This window comes from Centruroides sculpturatus, unplaced genomic scaffold (genome assembly GCF_000671375.1).
Source record: "Centruroides sculpturatus isolate CEXI.00-Female unplaced genomic scaffold, Cexi_2.0 scaffold1160, whole genome shotgun sequence".
Lineage (NCBI taxonomy): Eukaryota > Metazoa > Arthropoda > Arachnida > Scorpiones > Buthidae > Centruroides > Centruroides sculpturatus.
Window position 1 is genome coordinate 138208 of NW_019385617.1, and position 15951 is coordinate 154158.

The 15951-nt window shown below is 31.9% G+C and overlaps 1 protein-coding gene and 1 long non-coding RNA gene across 3 annotated transcripts in view; both read right to left on the reverse strand.

The window, feature by feature from the left end:
- LOC111640627 overlaps positions 1–12188 on the reverse strand; it is a 20462-nt gene extending 8274 nt beyond the window's left edge. Inside the window, exon 1 of the long non-coding RNA XR_002759294.1 lies at positions 10884–12188. This is a non-coding gene — a long non-coding RNA (uncharacterized LOC111640627). The remainder of the gene's footprint in view (positions 1–10883) is intronic.
- Positions 1–14641, reverse strand: part of LOC111640622 (PH-interacting protein-like) — an 88574-nt gene extending 73933 nt beyond the window's left edge. For both annotated transcript variants that reach the window (XM_023386660.1, XM_023386659.1), the window contains exons 1-4: positions 14471–14641; positions 14309–14367; positions 14192–14221; positions 13997–14056 (exon numbers count right to left, since the gene is read on the reverse strand). In XM_023386660.1, coding sequence (XP_023242428.1) covers positions 13997–14056; positions 14192–14221; positions 14309–14367; positions 14471–14519 — 198 coding nt within the window. In that variant the 5' untranslated portion in view covers positions 14520–14641. The remainder of the gene's footprint in view (positions 1–13996; positions 14057–14191; positions 14222–14308; positions 14368–14470) is intronic.
- Positions 14642–15951: the final 1310 nt, after the last annotated feature.

Sequence of the window (15951 nt, forward strand, 5' to 3'; positions counted from 1 at the left end):
GATATCCGTATCCGTATCCGTATCCGCGGATATCCGAGGGAAAAAAAAGATCCGTATCCGTATCCGTTACTTTTTAGCGGATCTTTAACGGATCTTTTATCTTAATGATTTTCATTACTTATATGAAATTTTAAAGAGAGAGAGCAATAAAATACTAACAACTTCAATTCAAATCACTTTTTATTTATTAAAATCACATATTTGGCACTTTTATATTGCAAAAATTAAATATTTAAACATTAATTATAAGTTACCAGTATAAGGTATTAATTTAACTATCTTTATAGTGAGATCAAACCTCTAATGCTAATTGAAATAATCATCACGGTTATATTATATTATAATAATTATCAAAGAATTTTAATTATCAAATTATCAGATAAAATAATCACAATTTTAGAAACTTCAAAAAAATTAAATGTCATAATCAAAATTAATTAATGGTAAATTGTACTTCAAAAAGAGTAACTTGGCAGCTTTATCCCCCAAAAGTCTATTACGATGAGGATCATAAATAATTCCTGCTGCACTAAAAAACTGCTCACTTGGAATGCTTGTTGCAGGTGACAATAAATATGTGCAAGCCATGTGACTAAGACCTCCAAATTTTTTACTATTAATCTCCCAATACTTTAATGGATCTTGGTCTCTTGATAATCTTTTTTCTTTGGCATATTCTGTGAGCAAATTAGCATTAGTGTATGATATTCAGTTTTCAAATTCCTCAGATCCTGTTTTAAGGTCGTGTTGACGACAGTGGAAGGAAAAATAATTATTAAAGAAGAGAACTGGCCAGTTATAAGAGAAGGACGTGCGTTATCCCACCCGACAGTACGCACAAAGAAACAAGCCAAAAAAAGGGACAAAATCCCGGATATCCCTATTTCTATCTTATCAACCATTTATTCTGTCTTCCTAATTCTATTCCTTTTTCTGTTATTAGTGTTAAGTTTGTGTTTAAGGTTAGTTTTAAGGTTTCGGGTTATATATATATTGTCGCGATCGGGATCTGTATTGTACACGTGCTTTGGATACAGCAATCTATTATTATTGCTGTAATTTCGCATGCTACTGTTTGTACCATGAAGTTGGAATCCCCGAAATAGAATCTGTATAAAGACGCGAAACAGTTTAATTGGAAATTTATATTGGAAAATTTTTGTTACTTTATCCTGTCTGCCATTGTGGTGAATTCTAATTTCGCACACTTTTACACTATAAACAAAAACACTGCAGTGCAAATCAAAACACGTCACGTTACTAACGCAAAGCGTCAACTATCAGTCCAAGGTCACACGCACCGGTGCCGACTGAGATGAAAGTTGAGATCCGTATCCGTATCCACGGATCTAGACACTAATGATCCATATCTGTATCTGCGGATATACATTTTTAACAATCCGGCACATCACTAATTTTAATTAGAATTGCTTAAAGTTTTTAAAGCCAATACAATAATGTTTATATAATAAAACTATTACACTATAATTTAATAATTTAGATGCTATCTTTAATGCAAGCAGAATTCAAATGAAGACAATAATTTTGTTATAGCATTCATGTGATCCAGATGGCATTAGTGTATACTTTGATGTCAGACAGACATGTTCCAGCAATACTCAAACTGGAATTGGAATGTCTGCATATACATCCAAATCGTGTGACATTTCCCTCTTTCCACTCTACAGACTCTAAGATATCCTTTCAACATGCTCATCATAGATGCTATCATATGATTCAACCATACCCACAATGGAAATAGCAAAGTAGTGAGAGACAGGGCCATCAAAAATTCCTGTAGTTCTTCACTTGTTTGATTCAATTCCCAGTCTCTTGGATTAGTGGGCTGATACCTTTGCCACCTCAGCCATCTGGCAAGCATCATGTTACATTTGCAAGACAGCTGTTTGTATCAAATCATGTACGAGTTGAGAATACTGATTATCAAACATTCTGCATTACTGGATGTTTTTGTATTTTCATAAAACTTGGAAGGTTTCAACAACAAGAGTGCCTTTCAAATGACTGGCATTTTACTGCAGAGGGAAGATCCTTTTATAGATGCCACTGTGCAGATGTAATGAAAATTAATCCCTGTCAAAATCTGTGAAAATCAGATGATGTTCTCAAGTCCAATCCATAAAGATGTTTGTACCAACTTGTTTGGTAAATATAGCATAAACATAAACATTCAAACCTTGGAGTTTTGAAGACCTCACTATTTGAAAAATTTGATTTATGAACAAAATTTTGAAAACTACATTTGCCCAGTTGCCAAACAAGTTACTCAGCAAAAGCTGGCCACAGATTAGGTTGACACATATGGCTGGCTCCCTATACTTCCTGTGTTAAAGAAAGTCAATGAAACTATTAATTCAGAAGTTAGTGGTGCCAAGATCAACTCATTTCATTAGACATCATGACACAAACCATCAACAACATTGTTATTCAAATTAGATTTCAATGCGCATGCAGGTAAGATACTACTTCTGTTTATTGGTATGCATCCCAATTGAATTTAAATCAAATTAATTAATAAAAACTGTATTAATTGACATTTGCATAATATAAATGAATCCATGTTTAAAAATGCTTAACCCAAATTAAACACCAAAAATTTATTATAATATTACATTTTATAATATTAATATTTATTAATACTAAATAGCCAGTTAATTAAAACTAAAACTAATAATTATAATTCTGGTTTTTACACCAAAACTAAGACCGAAAATAAAATCAAAATTAACTAATTAATTTATATTTAAATCAAATCAATTGAAACATAATATTTCAGAAAGTGTGGATAATATACTTTTCAGTCTTTGATTGATTTGTTTATATTTCATCCAGGCAGAGTTCAGTCTCTATTTATAATACTTTTTTGTAAAGTGTTAGTTTTAGTTTCAGTTGGCATTGACGGAACATTTTGCTTAATATATATGTAGAATAAATATAGATAATATTATATTATATTGTATTTGTAGGCATTTTTATACATGAAATCAGCTAAAAAGGTAAATGGCTCTGTTTTGGAGGTTGGACACAGATTAATCCATTTTATATTGTTTCTTATGGATAAATTTGTTTTGGTTTGAGAACAAATTGATTTTTCAACAACTTTTAGGAATGAATTAAGTTTGAAACCTAAGGTTTGACTGTATTAGGCACAGAAAAGCACTAAGAAAACTGTTCAACCTGAAACAAACAAGATGCTGTAACAAAATGGGTCATTTTTCTTGATCAATCACTCTTGGTTCCACAGGCAACCTTCTGATATTTAGCAACATGCAAGGCCACTTTCCATACAATCTTGATTTCAACCCAGGTCTTTAGCACTTCATGTGTTCAAACAAATTCCAATTAACAAAATACTATTATTCCAGATTATTATTGGCTACTTTTCAAAGAATGCCAGATTACCACACATTCTGGATTAACAGATGCCAGATTAACAAACTTATATATACTATGTATTACAGTTAATGTCCCCATTAATACTTCACAAACAAAATATAGCAGTCACATTGAAACTATAACTGTACATTGAAAATCTGTACTTTAAATAGCATAAAGCTTTTTCAAAAATAAGATTGTTGTAATAAAGTTATAATAATTAATTCAATGATATTCCTACATGAAATATTTTAATTTTATACAAAAACTTCTAAATAAAAAATTGAATCATAATATTCAATAATACCAAAAATGGTATGTTAAATCAATAATGCTTTATAACTTTAATAAGTTAAAACTTCTACTTTTTTTTTATTGTATAAAGACAATATGCAAAGCTTTTTAGAATAATACTTGTCATGAAAACATTAGCTATTATTAATATAAAATAATTTTAATTTGAAGATTTTAATTACAAAAATAAACCTTGTAGTGGATGACTTTGGCAGATAATGATAAAATTTTAAAATAATGCATTAAAATTCATAATTGAAATTATCCTGTGATCTCAACCACACTATTATAGTATTTATATGAATTGATAATTCTTTATAGTTATTTGCTTTGTTTTGTATACATGCTGTGTACAAAATCTTGATTTTATCCAGCTTCCCAAATATCTTCATCAATTTCTTCAGAATAATGTTCCAATACCATAGCTATCACTTATAATATAGCATAAGCATACTTTTTTGTTATGTGTTCATGTGACATCTCTTCTTCACTAATTTCTGCTTCTTCATTACATAGGACTGTATTGCTTGTTGAGGATATGGAAAGATATAGAGTCAAAGGAACAACTGTATGTTCCTTGACCTCTTGCATTGTCATTAGCACTAACAAAATTACAAAATCACACTCCATATTTATATGCTGATTCCTGTACTGCCAGTACTCATAGATTTTGTTTTGTCATCAATCACATTTGCACAAGCAACATTATCATTTTTTTAATGATACCATGCCTTGCAAAACAACTATTGCTAGAACATCCTACCAAATAGCCATAAAATTTCACATGACATCTAAAATATTCCATGATTTGATATCATTAAGATGTACATTGCTTGAAATTTCACGTATCAAATAACACAGCAGTTGTTTTTGATACATTCTCTTGATATCATGAATGATTCCTTAATCAAGTGATTGAATATAGCTTGTCATGTTGAAAGCAGAAACAAAATGTAAACACAAAAATAAAACAACATTAACCTTACACTTCAGCAAGAATTGATATTCTCATCAAAACATGAAAAAGAGAGGTCTAATTCTTCTAAGGAATGTAACAAAATTGCATCATGAAACAGAATATGTCTGTTCTGCATGACCATTCACCATTCAAACATCACTGGCCAGTTTCAGAAGATGAGTGTTGTCATTCAAGCATTTTTAGTGTGCATATTGGCAAGGAAGTTGCCAAATTTCATGCATGGTCACACTCTTCATCCATTTTGGATTGGCAGATTTCCCAAAATTTTTAATGGCGAAAACTTTTCACTATGATCAGGCTTAGAATAACATAACAATAATTGTTAGCTTTTTAAGTTTTTCTCCACAGTATTTCTAACTACAGAGAGCAAGTGTTTTTGTGGGCAGGTTGTTATAGAATAAATCCATTTTGTTGATATTAAAAATGTTATGTTCCACTTAATCCTCAAAAGTTGGTTTCATAGCTTGGACCAGTTCACCCATAGAAGTACAATTGATGAATGAAGACTCACTGGCAGCAATTAAGGACACAATGTTGAAACAGCACTGAAATATTTGAAGCCACCTAATCCAATTTGCAAAGCTATTTTGAATGCCTTATCCTTCACTAATGACCCAGAACTGAAATAGAAATTGTCATACCTGAAAAAAACCAATCAAACAGCTTGAATTCTAGATCAGGCTGTTTCATACCTCAAATATGTTTTACATTCTTAATTTTGCATACTGAATGGACAGTTCATGTACTTTTGTCCTTACTCTTCAGCCTTGTGGATAGCATGTTTAGAGAAAATCCATTATCTTTTGCTACATCTGTCTTAATACTTCTGTCTTTTTTCAACTTCATGGATTGCTCTCAGTTTCACGTCAATGGAGACTTCCTTTTGTTTCTGTTTGGGCCCCATTGTACAGCAAAGTTTAATTTATTGTAATTTTTGCTATATTTTGTATTCATTAGATAAAAGAAATCCTTGAATGTTCAATAAAATTGAACATTAATTTATTTTTGTTTCTATTTCAGAAAGCTTTTACTAATGAATAATATTAATTTCCAGAAAATTTAAACACAAATATTCAGAAATAATGTTGATGTGAAATACTGACTTAAAATGTAAAAAGTCAGTATTTCACATCAGCATTATTTCTGAATATTTGTGTTTAAATTTTCTGGAAATTAATATTATTCATTAGTAAAAGCTTTCTGAAATAGAAACAAAAATATTTCATATCATTTTACTGTACTGGTAACTTACTCTACACAAAATCAGACTATGGGATTAATGCTTACACACTACTATGCATATGTAGCTAGAACTACTTCTAAGATTATCAGCACAAAACCTAGAGGCTACACACAAAGGCTAGAAATTAGTGAGAAAGGTTTTGTGCTTATAATGCTTACACATACATTCATAATGCAAGCAATCCTTAATAAACTGTTCCACAAAACCCTGAGATTTTGTAACAATACTGTATTTATAAATTTTTATTTATTTACTTATTTACAAGTGCTGTAGGCAATAGCATTTGTAATCCTCAAAATAACATATAACAACAAAACCTGTTAAAAACAACAAATAAAATTACAAAATTTTACTGAAATAACCAAGTTAATTACAAAAAATATAAAATTCTTTTACAAAACAGTTTAAATTTATGGAAATCAATGTGAAGTTTTATCTTTGATTATATTAATAACGCTATGGTGACAATAGAAAAAGGATTTGGCAAAAATGGCAAGATGGCAAAAAAGGAATAGAAATACAGGTGGACCACCTTGTATCGACTGAAGTAATATGTATGTTGATTTAATGAGATGAGAGACATCCATTGAAAAATTTGTATGTAAGGATTTGATCAAAGTAATTGATATGTTGAAATAAATTTGGTAAACCTAAGGAGATTGCGCAACTTTTTTACTTTCATTATTTTCACTAAAAATGTTAAAAACAAAATTTCTAAACTGTAGCTTAATTCACTACAGAAACTTTTTCATTAGGATATAAAAAAACAATAATGAAGTCTTTTTCACACATTGTTTCTTTTACATACATTTAAACTATTGCTTACACATTTAGAATTCCACAAAAATAATAATCAAGCATGAGGGTTCTATAGATGTTAAAAGTTTAACATCTACTTAGACTAAATAGATATGGAAAACATTCACTCTAAAAAAAAAATGTTGATTAAACTAATTTCAACTTTTGAAAAGTATTTTGGTAACTAAAACCTTAATAAAAATTTAATTTTGTACTAGTAATATCATTGTATCATGTATAAATCACAAGAAACTAATTATTATTATTAATTTTAGTTTATTTTTCCTATGTACAGGGTTTCTTTATTAGATGCATTTGCTCATCTTGTTGTAAATATAAGAAAAAAGCTTCATAGGACATATTAAAGTTAACTCAAATAGCAAGTTTAGATTTTAGTAATTTCAGGCACTGTCTGTTCCTGTCATCTCTCCATACTGACTACTGTACAAGTGAAAATATTCCTTCAGAAAAGGAATTACTCATGGACACAGTTAATGCCTTACTTACAATTGTTTTTTATACAGAAAAAATACAGGATATACCTTAAGAACATTTACCCATTTAAAAACAATCAACAAATCATTTATCATCCAAATACTAAATTACACTGAGTATACAGGCATACCTCGACTTACGTCGTTCCCGATTATACGTCGCTTGTTAAAAAAGTATATGGAAAAATAAAAATCAAGTTTAAGTCATTTTATTCGACTTTACGTCTGTCCGCCACAAATATTGAAGTCGTAATATCACTAGAAAAACGTTTAAAGCACATAAAATCATATTAAAATTTATACAAGTATGTACTGTATTTACAGTACATGCATTCGTAAATTTAGATTACTTTTTTTGTACTGTATTAAAAACTAAAATTTATTTGTTTGTAAGCTTAAAATAGATTTTTATTAACCATATATTATTAAAAATGCATTAATAAATAAAATACAGAACCGGAAATGGTAATTTACGGTTTAGCCTAGTGATAAGTAGATTCGGAGACAAGTAAATTCGACTTACGTCATTTTTCGACTTACGTCGTTCTCCTGGAACCAATTACCGACGTAAGGCGAGGTATACCTGTACATGTATGTAATACTTCTTATATAAACATAGATCTAAGATCAGGTTCAAGTGTTAAATGATTAACTTGCCTGCCCTCTATCAGCAAAGTCAAACATTTTGATTTTATGCATGTATTAAGAGTGGTTATTTTAATTCATTGAAGATAAAATATATCTAACCTTTAACACAAAACGAATTCTAACCTTAACACTGCGTTGTGTCTGTAACAATCTTCGCTAATGTTTTTGACCTCAACCGAGGTCTTCTTCAAGTGGTGACTAAATGGTGTCTCCTCTTGGCCAATGGAACGATGACGCCCAAGATGTAAAAAATGTGCGTATTGCATTTCACCCCTCTGCTTGTCCCAGTTCGAAATCGTCTCTCCATCTTTAAAGTTGATGCAGGTGCCCCTAATATTGGCTTTATAAATCTCCCAGGCCTCCAGGTGACGGATGTGATCAATACGAAATGCCTGTCTGATTACTTTGGTGTTTTGAAAGTCTGCCCGAATTTCAGGGTCAGTAATGTAGGATGACAAGGCGGTGGTGTGCCTGTTATTTTTAATATCTGATTGATGCTCACGTAACCGTTTTTGTGTTGAGCAGATGGTGAAGCCAATGTAAACCAAGTCTCTATGGAATCTATTGTCCCTGATGGGAATGGAGTATACCCGTGTTGAGATCTATTGCATCCTTGGCGTTGCACAGCAGGTCGTAAATAGTGCTGGTTCTCCTGTACGCGATCTTCATGCAATTATGGCAATCAATCTCCCTGTATAGGGGGTCTAAATGTTGGTTGAACCGGACGACCGTGCATCTATCGTTCTTAACGAGTTGGTGGCCGCCATCTGGTGTAGGCAGGGGGCTGCCACTGTGGCGTGGGGGACGGTTGGTGCAGGCACGGGCTAAACCGTGAATCATGCCTTTACTGTAGCCATGCTCAACCGCAATTTTTTCTATGTGGTGGAGCTCTAACCGGGTGTCATGAGCATTTGTGTGATGTGTGAAGCCCGTCTGGTTAGGGCATGGAAGACCACAATTTTGTAGGCAAAGGAGTCAGACAAGTTCGTGGGGATGAAAAGTGGAAGCTGGTCTAGTTTACGGTAAATGCTTATTTCTATCTTGCCACCCCTGAGACGTATGTCAACATCTAGAAAATGTTCACGCAAGTTGCTAACTTGATCTAAGCCAAGGGTGAGCCGTAAGCATTGTCGTTCATGCACGACAAAAACTCGTCGAGATTCGGTGTGGTTTTCCAAAGTATAAAGATGTTGTCTACTATCTTTGGTATAGACTGATGTATGGTAAGAATTTGGGCAATACTCTCTCCTACAAATGTCTTACCACCAGCTCGCAAAGGTCCCCCAATAGTGGGCTGCTCATGGGCACACCCTGTCTTTGTAAGTAAGTAGTGTTGTTGAATTGGAAAACCAAGGTTAGATGTGCCAGCTTTAATATCTGCTGACTGTGCCAGAGCACATCATTCTCGCAAAGTAGAAAGTCCCTAAGGGTGCAGAAGCAGGGCTGCAGCCATATCAATGGGAAAAGGGACACAAAATCGAAGACCGCAAAGTGCAGGTTGTCACCCACATCAACCCGTTGTAACAACTCAACAAAAGCAGTGGAATTAGTGGTAGAAAACCTATAACAGTTCAAATGCTCAGTGGCGATGTTGTGAATGGCCTTCTCAAACAGCTTTGTTGGGGACCTAGCTTTATCCAGGACAGGCCTAAGTGAAGGGATCGGTTTGTGCATTTTGGCAAACGCCAACAACCTCAGAGTGTTGGGAGAGGCAACAACTGCTTTGCCCAACCCCCATTTCATGTCAAAGGAAGTGCGGGTGAATCTAGAAACTCGAGACTGTAGCTTGTCTATGTAGCCACATTCAATGGGCTCGCAGTCTGTGTCGTCAATATACTGTTGCATGAGAGACCTGTAGGTGGCTTCCTTTAATAGAACGAGAGATTTGTTTTTATCTGCTTTGAGGACTATGATGTGCTCATCCACCAGCTATTTCCTGGTTTTCCGTATGATGCGCCACCAGTTGTCACTGCAGGTCCTGTTGACGGACCAAATCTTGAGGGTGGCTTTCCATCTGTAGTATTCCTTGTGGGTGCTGCTCAAGCCGGTGATGAGTCACTGACGAGGAGACACCGTTTAGTCACCACCTGAAGAAGACCTCAGTGGAGGTCAAAAACATTAGTGAAAATTGTTACGGACACAACACTGTTATGAAAAAGTTTTGTGGATTGTTATCTAACCTTTCATGTTATATTTCAAAACCAATAATAAACCAAAGAAGAAATGATTAGACCTGGAACCCAAACAAACTGTTCTAAAACTGGAATCTCTGTGTTAAAAAAAAAAGGCAGTTGGTAGCCCTATGTAAAACTTCATTTATAATTATATATCTATATTGTGTATTTGATAACTTTCTAAAATGTTAATAGTTATACTAAATAATAAATGGTATAATTATCTATAAACATGCCATCTCATTATTATCATTGGGAACTTCTTTAGTCTAATTATTATATACTATTATGTATTTTTTTAATATGCATTTTGTTAATATTATTGTAATGTTTAAGTTTTTATTATGTTATACTGGACTTGAAATAAATAATAGACATATCTTTTATATATATAATTTAACAGCAATTACAATTACTTATCACTAGCATCAATTCTGCACAAACTTACTGCCAGGAATGAATCCCAATACCCAAATTTTATTATTTATAGAAATAAAATATCAAAAAATGATTAATGTAAAGTTAGAAAAAAAAATGTACAAATAAATAAAACCTTTAATGTTGGATTTATCATCTAAACTAATTCAAACTACCCATATAACAGTCAATTTGAAAAATGAAGTCAACACATAAATCATACTTTAAAACTCAATTATCTACTTTTTTAAGCCATAGCTTTTAATGAATAACAATAGTTAACAGAGGCCAACAACATGTCTAAAAAGGAAGAAATAACATCACATAAATCAGATTTAACTTAGATTAAATCTGATTTGTGTAATGTATTCTCCTTAACATTTTGTAATTATTATAGAACATTTTTTGTGCAGAATATTGGGTGATATCGATAAGGATACTAATTAGGCATGAAGTGTGGAACTTGATTTTCAGTTTTTTGAAGATAGAACCTTTTGCCTTTGGATGGCACAGCTCATGAAGTTTTTGAGGCCTATGCTTCAGAAACTACAAAAAAATTCTATTACCATTAAAGCAGGGAAAAAAATGCATCCTCAATGATAAAGATGACATAATAAAGTTACATAAAAATGAATAACATTACAGATTAAACAATTTAAAATAATAAACATGAAAAATTAGTTAATAATAGATAACAGAGAAATATTAAAATTAATGCAATGATTGATTATCAAAATGTAGATGCCATTTTCAAACCACTGGGAAACTAGCAGAAAGTTCCTGGTTAATCATATAGGATTTTAAGATCTGTATAGTTTTGGCTGTTTGTAAGTTATTCCCATCACTTAGGCCTTCACTATTTCCATTCAATCCCATGAAACTGTTTTCTTTTGTATTAAGAAGTATTAGATAGATTACACCTTCTTAACATAAAAATTTTATGTTAAGGAGGTGTCTTCTTCATGAAGTTGATATCCCTAAAGATTTTGTTTTTTGTAAATAAAAATAACATTCATTTATAGGAGTAGGGACCAACAGGGAAGCAGAATGTTTGATCTTGTGAATGACATTTAGAGGAAATTAAAATAGTCCTGGAGAAATATAAAAAATGCAGTATAAAAAATATGGATGTAACAACAATATATTGGCAAAATTACTGAAATACAGGAATCTTGTGTTTTAAAATTGGAACTGAAACATTTATTTAGTTTATGATGAATTCAATCACTCATTTCATTTTTATCTTAAAACTCTTTTTGACACTACATAATGGGTGAAATTTCATGCAGACTCAAATTAAAATGAAATATTCACTCATTTCTCACATAGAAAATTTGCAAATTAATAAACTGTGCAATGTCATAATGCTGTAAATGCCAAAAAACAAACTTTTAAAGAAAGATAAACACTTTTGCTAGTGAATAAATTCCTTCAACTCTTAAACAAATTCATTTCAATTTTACAATAAAATGGTAAAAAGCACATTAGGTTACAAGTTCTCTGGAGTAACAAAATGATGTAAGTATAAGCAGTAACATCTTAAGCATCAAAAGTGACATGACTTGCACTTTGGTACTTAAAACATTATGGCTTGCACATAAATTCAACTTCAAAATATAACCACTACTGCCATAATAATTTTTTGCAGCAGAAAACATTGTATTCAGAATTAATTTCTTCAATAAAACATATTTAGAGAAAAATGGCATTTACAACATTATGGCATTGCATGCTTCATTTAAAAATTTTCTGAACTATCTTGATCAAATAGCTAAATAAAAGTTTTATCAATTTATAAACATTATTTCTTTTTACTTTTTCATAGATTATAAAATAAAACATACTAATGTCAAAATATATTTCAGAACATTGTAAAAATACGATTATGTTTTCAAAAAATAATTTTTCAGAAAAAAAAAAAAAAACAGTACAATTATCATTGTTTTAAAGAAACTTTTCATTATTGGACATCAAAAACCCTATTAGTTAGCACCCTATGATAAAAACAAGTCATTTATGGTGTTAGTAACACACTTGAATTGCATTTCTATTAATCAACTTAGTACATCAAATTTGTAATTGTATATATTAATCCTAAGATGATGGCACATGCTTATATTAAATTGTTCTTTTAGTTTAAAAAATTTCTACATTAATTTATTGGTTTAGTGTTGCATGACAAATTATATGATAAGCCTACTTAATTATTTGTAATGGTTTAATTTTAATTTTCCAAACTATGTTGCAATGATTATTAGGGATATTTTTAGCCCTAAAAATATTCTGCACCTCTGGGAACCACTATGGACTAGTAACTTTTCTTTGGACCCAGAGAAAAATCACAAGCTCCCCTCTCTTCTCGACAGCCCTGAATATAATAAGGGAAAAAATACCAGTCATTTTTAGAACTTTAAAGAAAATCTAATCGTTTAAACAGAAGTGAAGTTTATAAAATCCAATTATATATGATTTTTACTTCCTAATGTTATCTGAATGAAGCAAGATAGCGATCTGATTATTCAGATCAGATAATTTTTTAGATATTAAATTAATAAACAGATTTATACCAGATTTTTCATATGATACATTATTTAATAAAAAATCTTTTTTATATATCGAACACACTAAAGAATAAAATTCTAGGTAAGTATCTCCATAATTTGTAACCAAATAGAAGCAAATCACTGAATACACTATCAAGATCAAGATTTAGAACTGATAAACATATCACGGAGCTCAATTTGAATCAATAGTGATATACATTGTGAATATACCACTGTATTTAGACATCATATATTCAAGTTTAGCTGACTGAAATTAACCACCTCTCAATTTTTTCCAAAAACATATAATATAATACTTTCGAATTATAAGTTTTTAAATTTTATTTCAGTAAATCATTTAAGTGAGTTTCATTAATGGTTTAAAACACAGAAAATTGAACCAAATATCACCAATTCAATCATATAAAGGGAAGAATCCCGAGAGAATCGACCACTATATTAATTTAAAACGATTCTGTTGATACAAAGAGGTCGAATATATTCGCTGTATTTTTTTTTTCTTTTTATCTGTACGGCAAACGTTAACATAATACACTGAATGAATAGCTTTAGAAAGGCAGAATTTCCTTAGTACGATAATAAGTCGGGGGAAAAACCCGATCGTCAATAACGTGAAATTCCTTATAAGAGAAATGACCGTACAATTCACTACTGATGAAATTGATCCGTTATAGTAACCGGACTTTCCGACAGATGGCAGAAAATCGGCACGCGCTTAACATAATTTATTCGAAGTCTCCGCCATTGGTCAACCGAGCTGATCCAGCGATTGACGTCATAACTAGCATTTACCTCTACCGATTTTTACGGGCCACGTATATAAACGGTTAAAAGCCAATCTTATAAATACATCGAGGGATTTTAACACCAAAGAGACGAAATTTACCACCAAAATATATATTTAAATATTAATATATATCATTTTCTTCGTTCTGAACGTATTAATAAAACTTTCACTTTCACGGAAAAGTTTGGTCCAAATTACTTACTATATCTTCATAACTTCTTCTATGTTCATTTCCTAACCAATCTAAACGTTTCGGCATCAACTACGGCGAAAAAAAATTAATTTTTTAAATTATTATCATTTTTAATTTTTATGACGTAATTACTTAATTTCGAAAAAATTAATCCGGAAGTGGGCCGAACTTGTTTTGATTGTGACAGGAAGCACGTGGACTTACCTCATGTTGCTCGATTTCATGTCTAAGGATCTGCAACAAAGACCTCAACTTTGAAAAGGTCCCTCTCAAAAACGATACAATTTCGATACTTATAAACAGTAATAAACAATATCTTACCTCGGCACTTTTCTTACATGGTCCAGTCTTAAGGAATTTAGCGATCAATAAATACAATTCTGCAGAAGAAAAGAGACATAACAATCAGACTAATCCTGCACTCGCACGGGTTACCATTCGCGGTTAAGCCTAACGAAAAGTACGGGCAAATTTACATCTTACCTGCCTCATACGAGGATAATGTTTTATCTTTATTATTGTTTTCAGACATGGTCTGTTTTTCCCGACTATCAAATTCGTTTCCGAAATGGGATTACAACATTTTCGGACCAACTGACGATCGTCGTCGCGAATTGGACTCTAGACGACATTGAGATACGCAGCACATCCATCGACGGGAAGTGAAGGCGAGCGAAAAAATAGTACCGACACATATCTACGAATCGACCGTAATCGATTTTCAAAATAACGACAATCGTAATTATTTCGGCGTAAAATATATATTTTCGTAAACGTAACTATAAATTCCATCTTATCCGAGTACATAAAACCGTATCTGTTGACGTAAGGCGGAAGAACACAGTTTTTTGATCTTGAAACTTGGAGATCACAACGATTGCGCGTGAGCATGCGCAGTAGCAGTCGACGACGGCATGCCGACTTTCCGATCTAAATGGCGTCGAAAGGATTTTTAGGTCAGAAATGAATTTATTTCATTTATAAAAGGAGGAAAATTGAAATGATCTATAAACTTACGCGCAAATACGATCAAATAACCGTAACGTCAGTAAACTGGGTCAGTTTAACGCGTATAAACGTTTAGTAATTGCATCGTAAGAGAAAATTCGGCGATTGGATCCAGTCGAAGACGATCGAGAAACACGCAAAATACGTTTATTGAAGTTATGACGAGTGTTTTTTTGGGGGCGAACGAGAGGAAATCGAGTGCGACCATCCGTAACCTAAAAGTTGGTGGTAATCGACTTTGTCTCATCGGCTTGTAAATAGGTAGAGTAAAAAAAAACCCAACCTTTTTATCTGATTTTAATGAATTTCTTGTTTGTTTATCTTGTTTTCGGGACAGTTTTCGTTAATGCTTCTTAAAAGCATTAAGCAATTATGCCTATTTAGATTATTCCATATAGTTAATACATTTGGGTAGCAGTTACTTTCAGTTAATTGCTCCATGTATGATATATGCAAAGGTTACCTAAAAGTAACTTCTGTTAACTTCTACTTAATATTATGTATATATTTGCCAGTTCATCAGATAAAAGATTTTTTTAATCGTCTGTTTGCCTTAAAGAATTAATTATTTCGGGATTGTCACTTCTTGTCCAGATCTTTGTCAGTGGCCTACCCGGAGGGGAGCTGAAGGGCCCCTTCGAAGAAAAGGAAAAAAACAGAGACCAGAAATCTTAATTAGAATTCATTTTTTTATTTATATTGTGTGGTGCCTTCTCTTAATATACTACTTATAAATTAGTGGTCACACAAGGTGGTAATTTTGTTGAATTTGTTTTAAAAAATTATTTTATCCATTTGACTTGGACTCCGAGATTAAATCCTGTGTGTGCCACCGGGTCTTCTTGTCAATAATTAGTCAATGGACTAACTGAATTTGTCTTTCTTCTGGACTATCAAACTGATCTTGTAAGGTAATAACTGCCTTAATTTGTGATATTAACCTTTGTTTTTGGTTG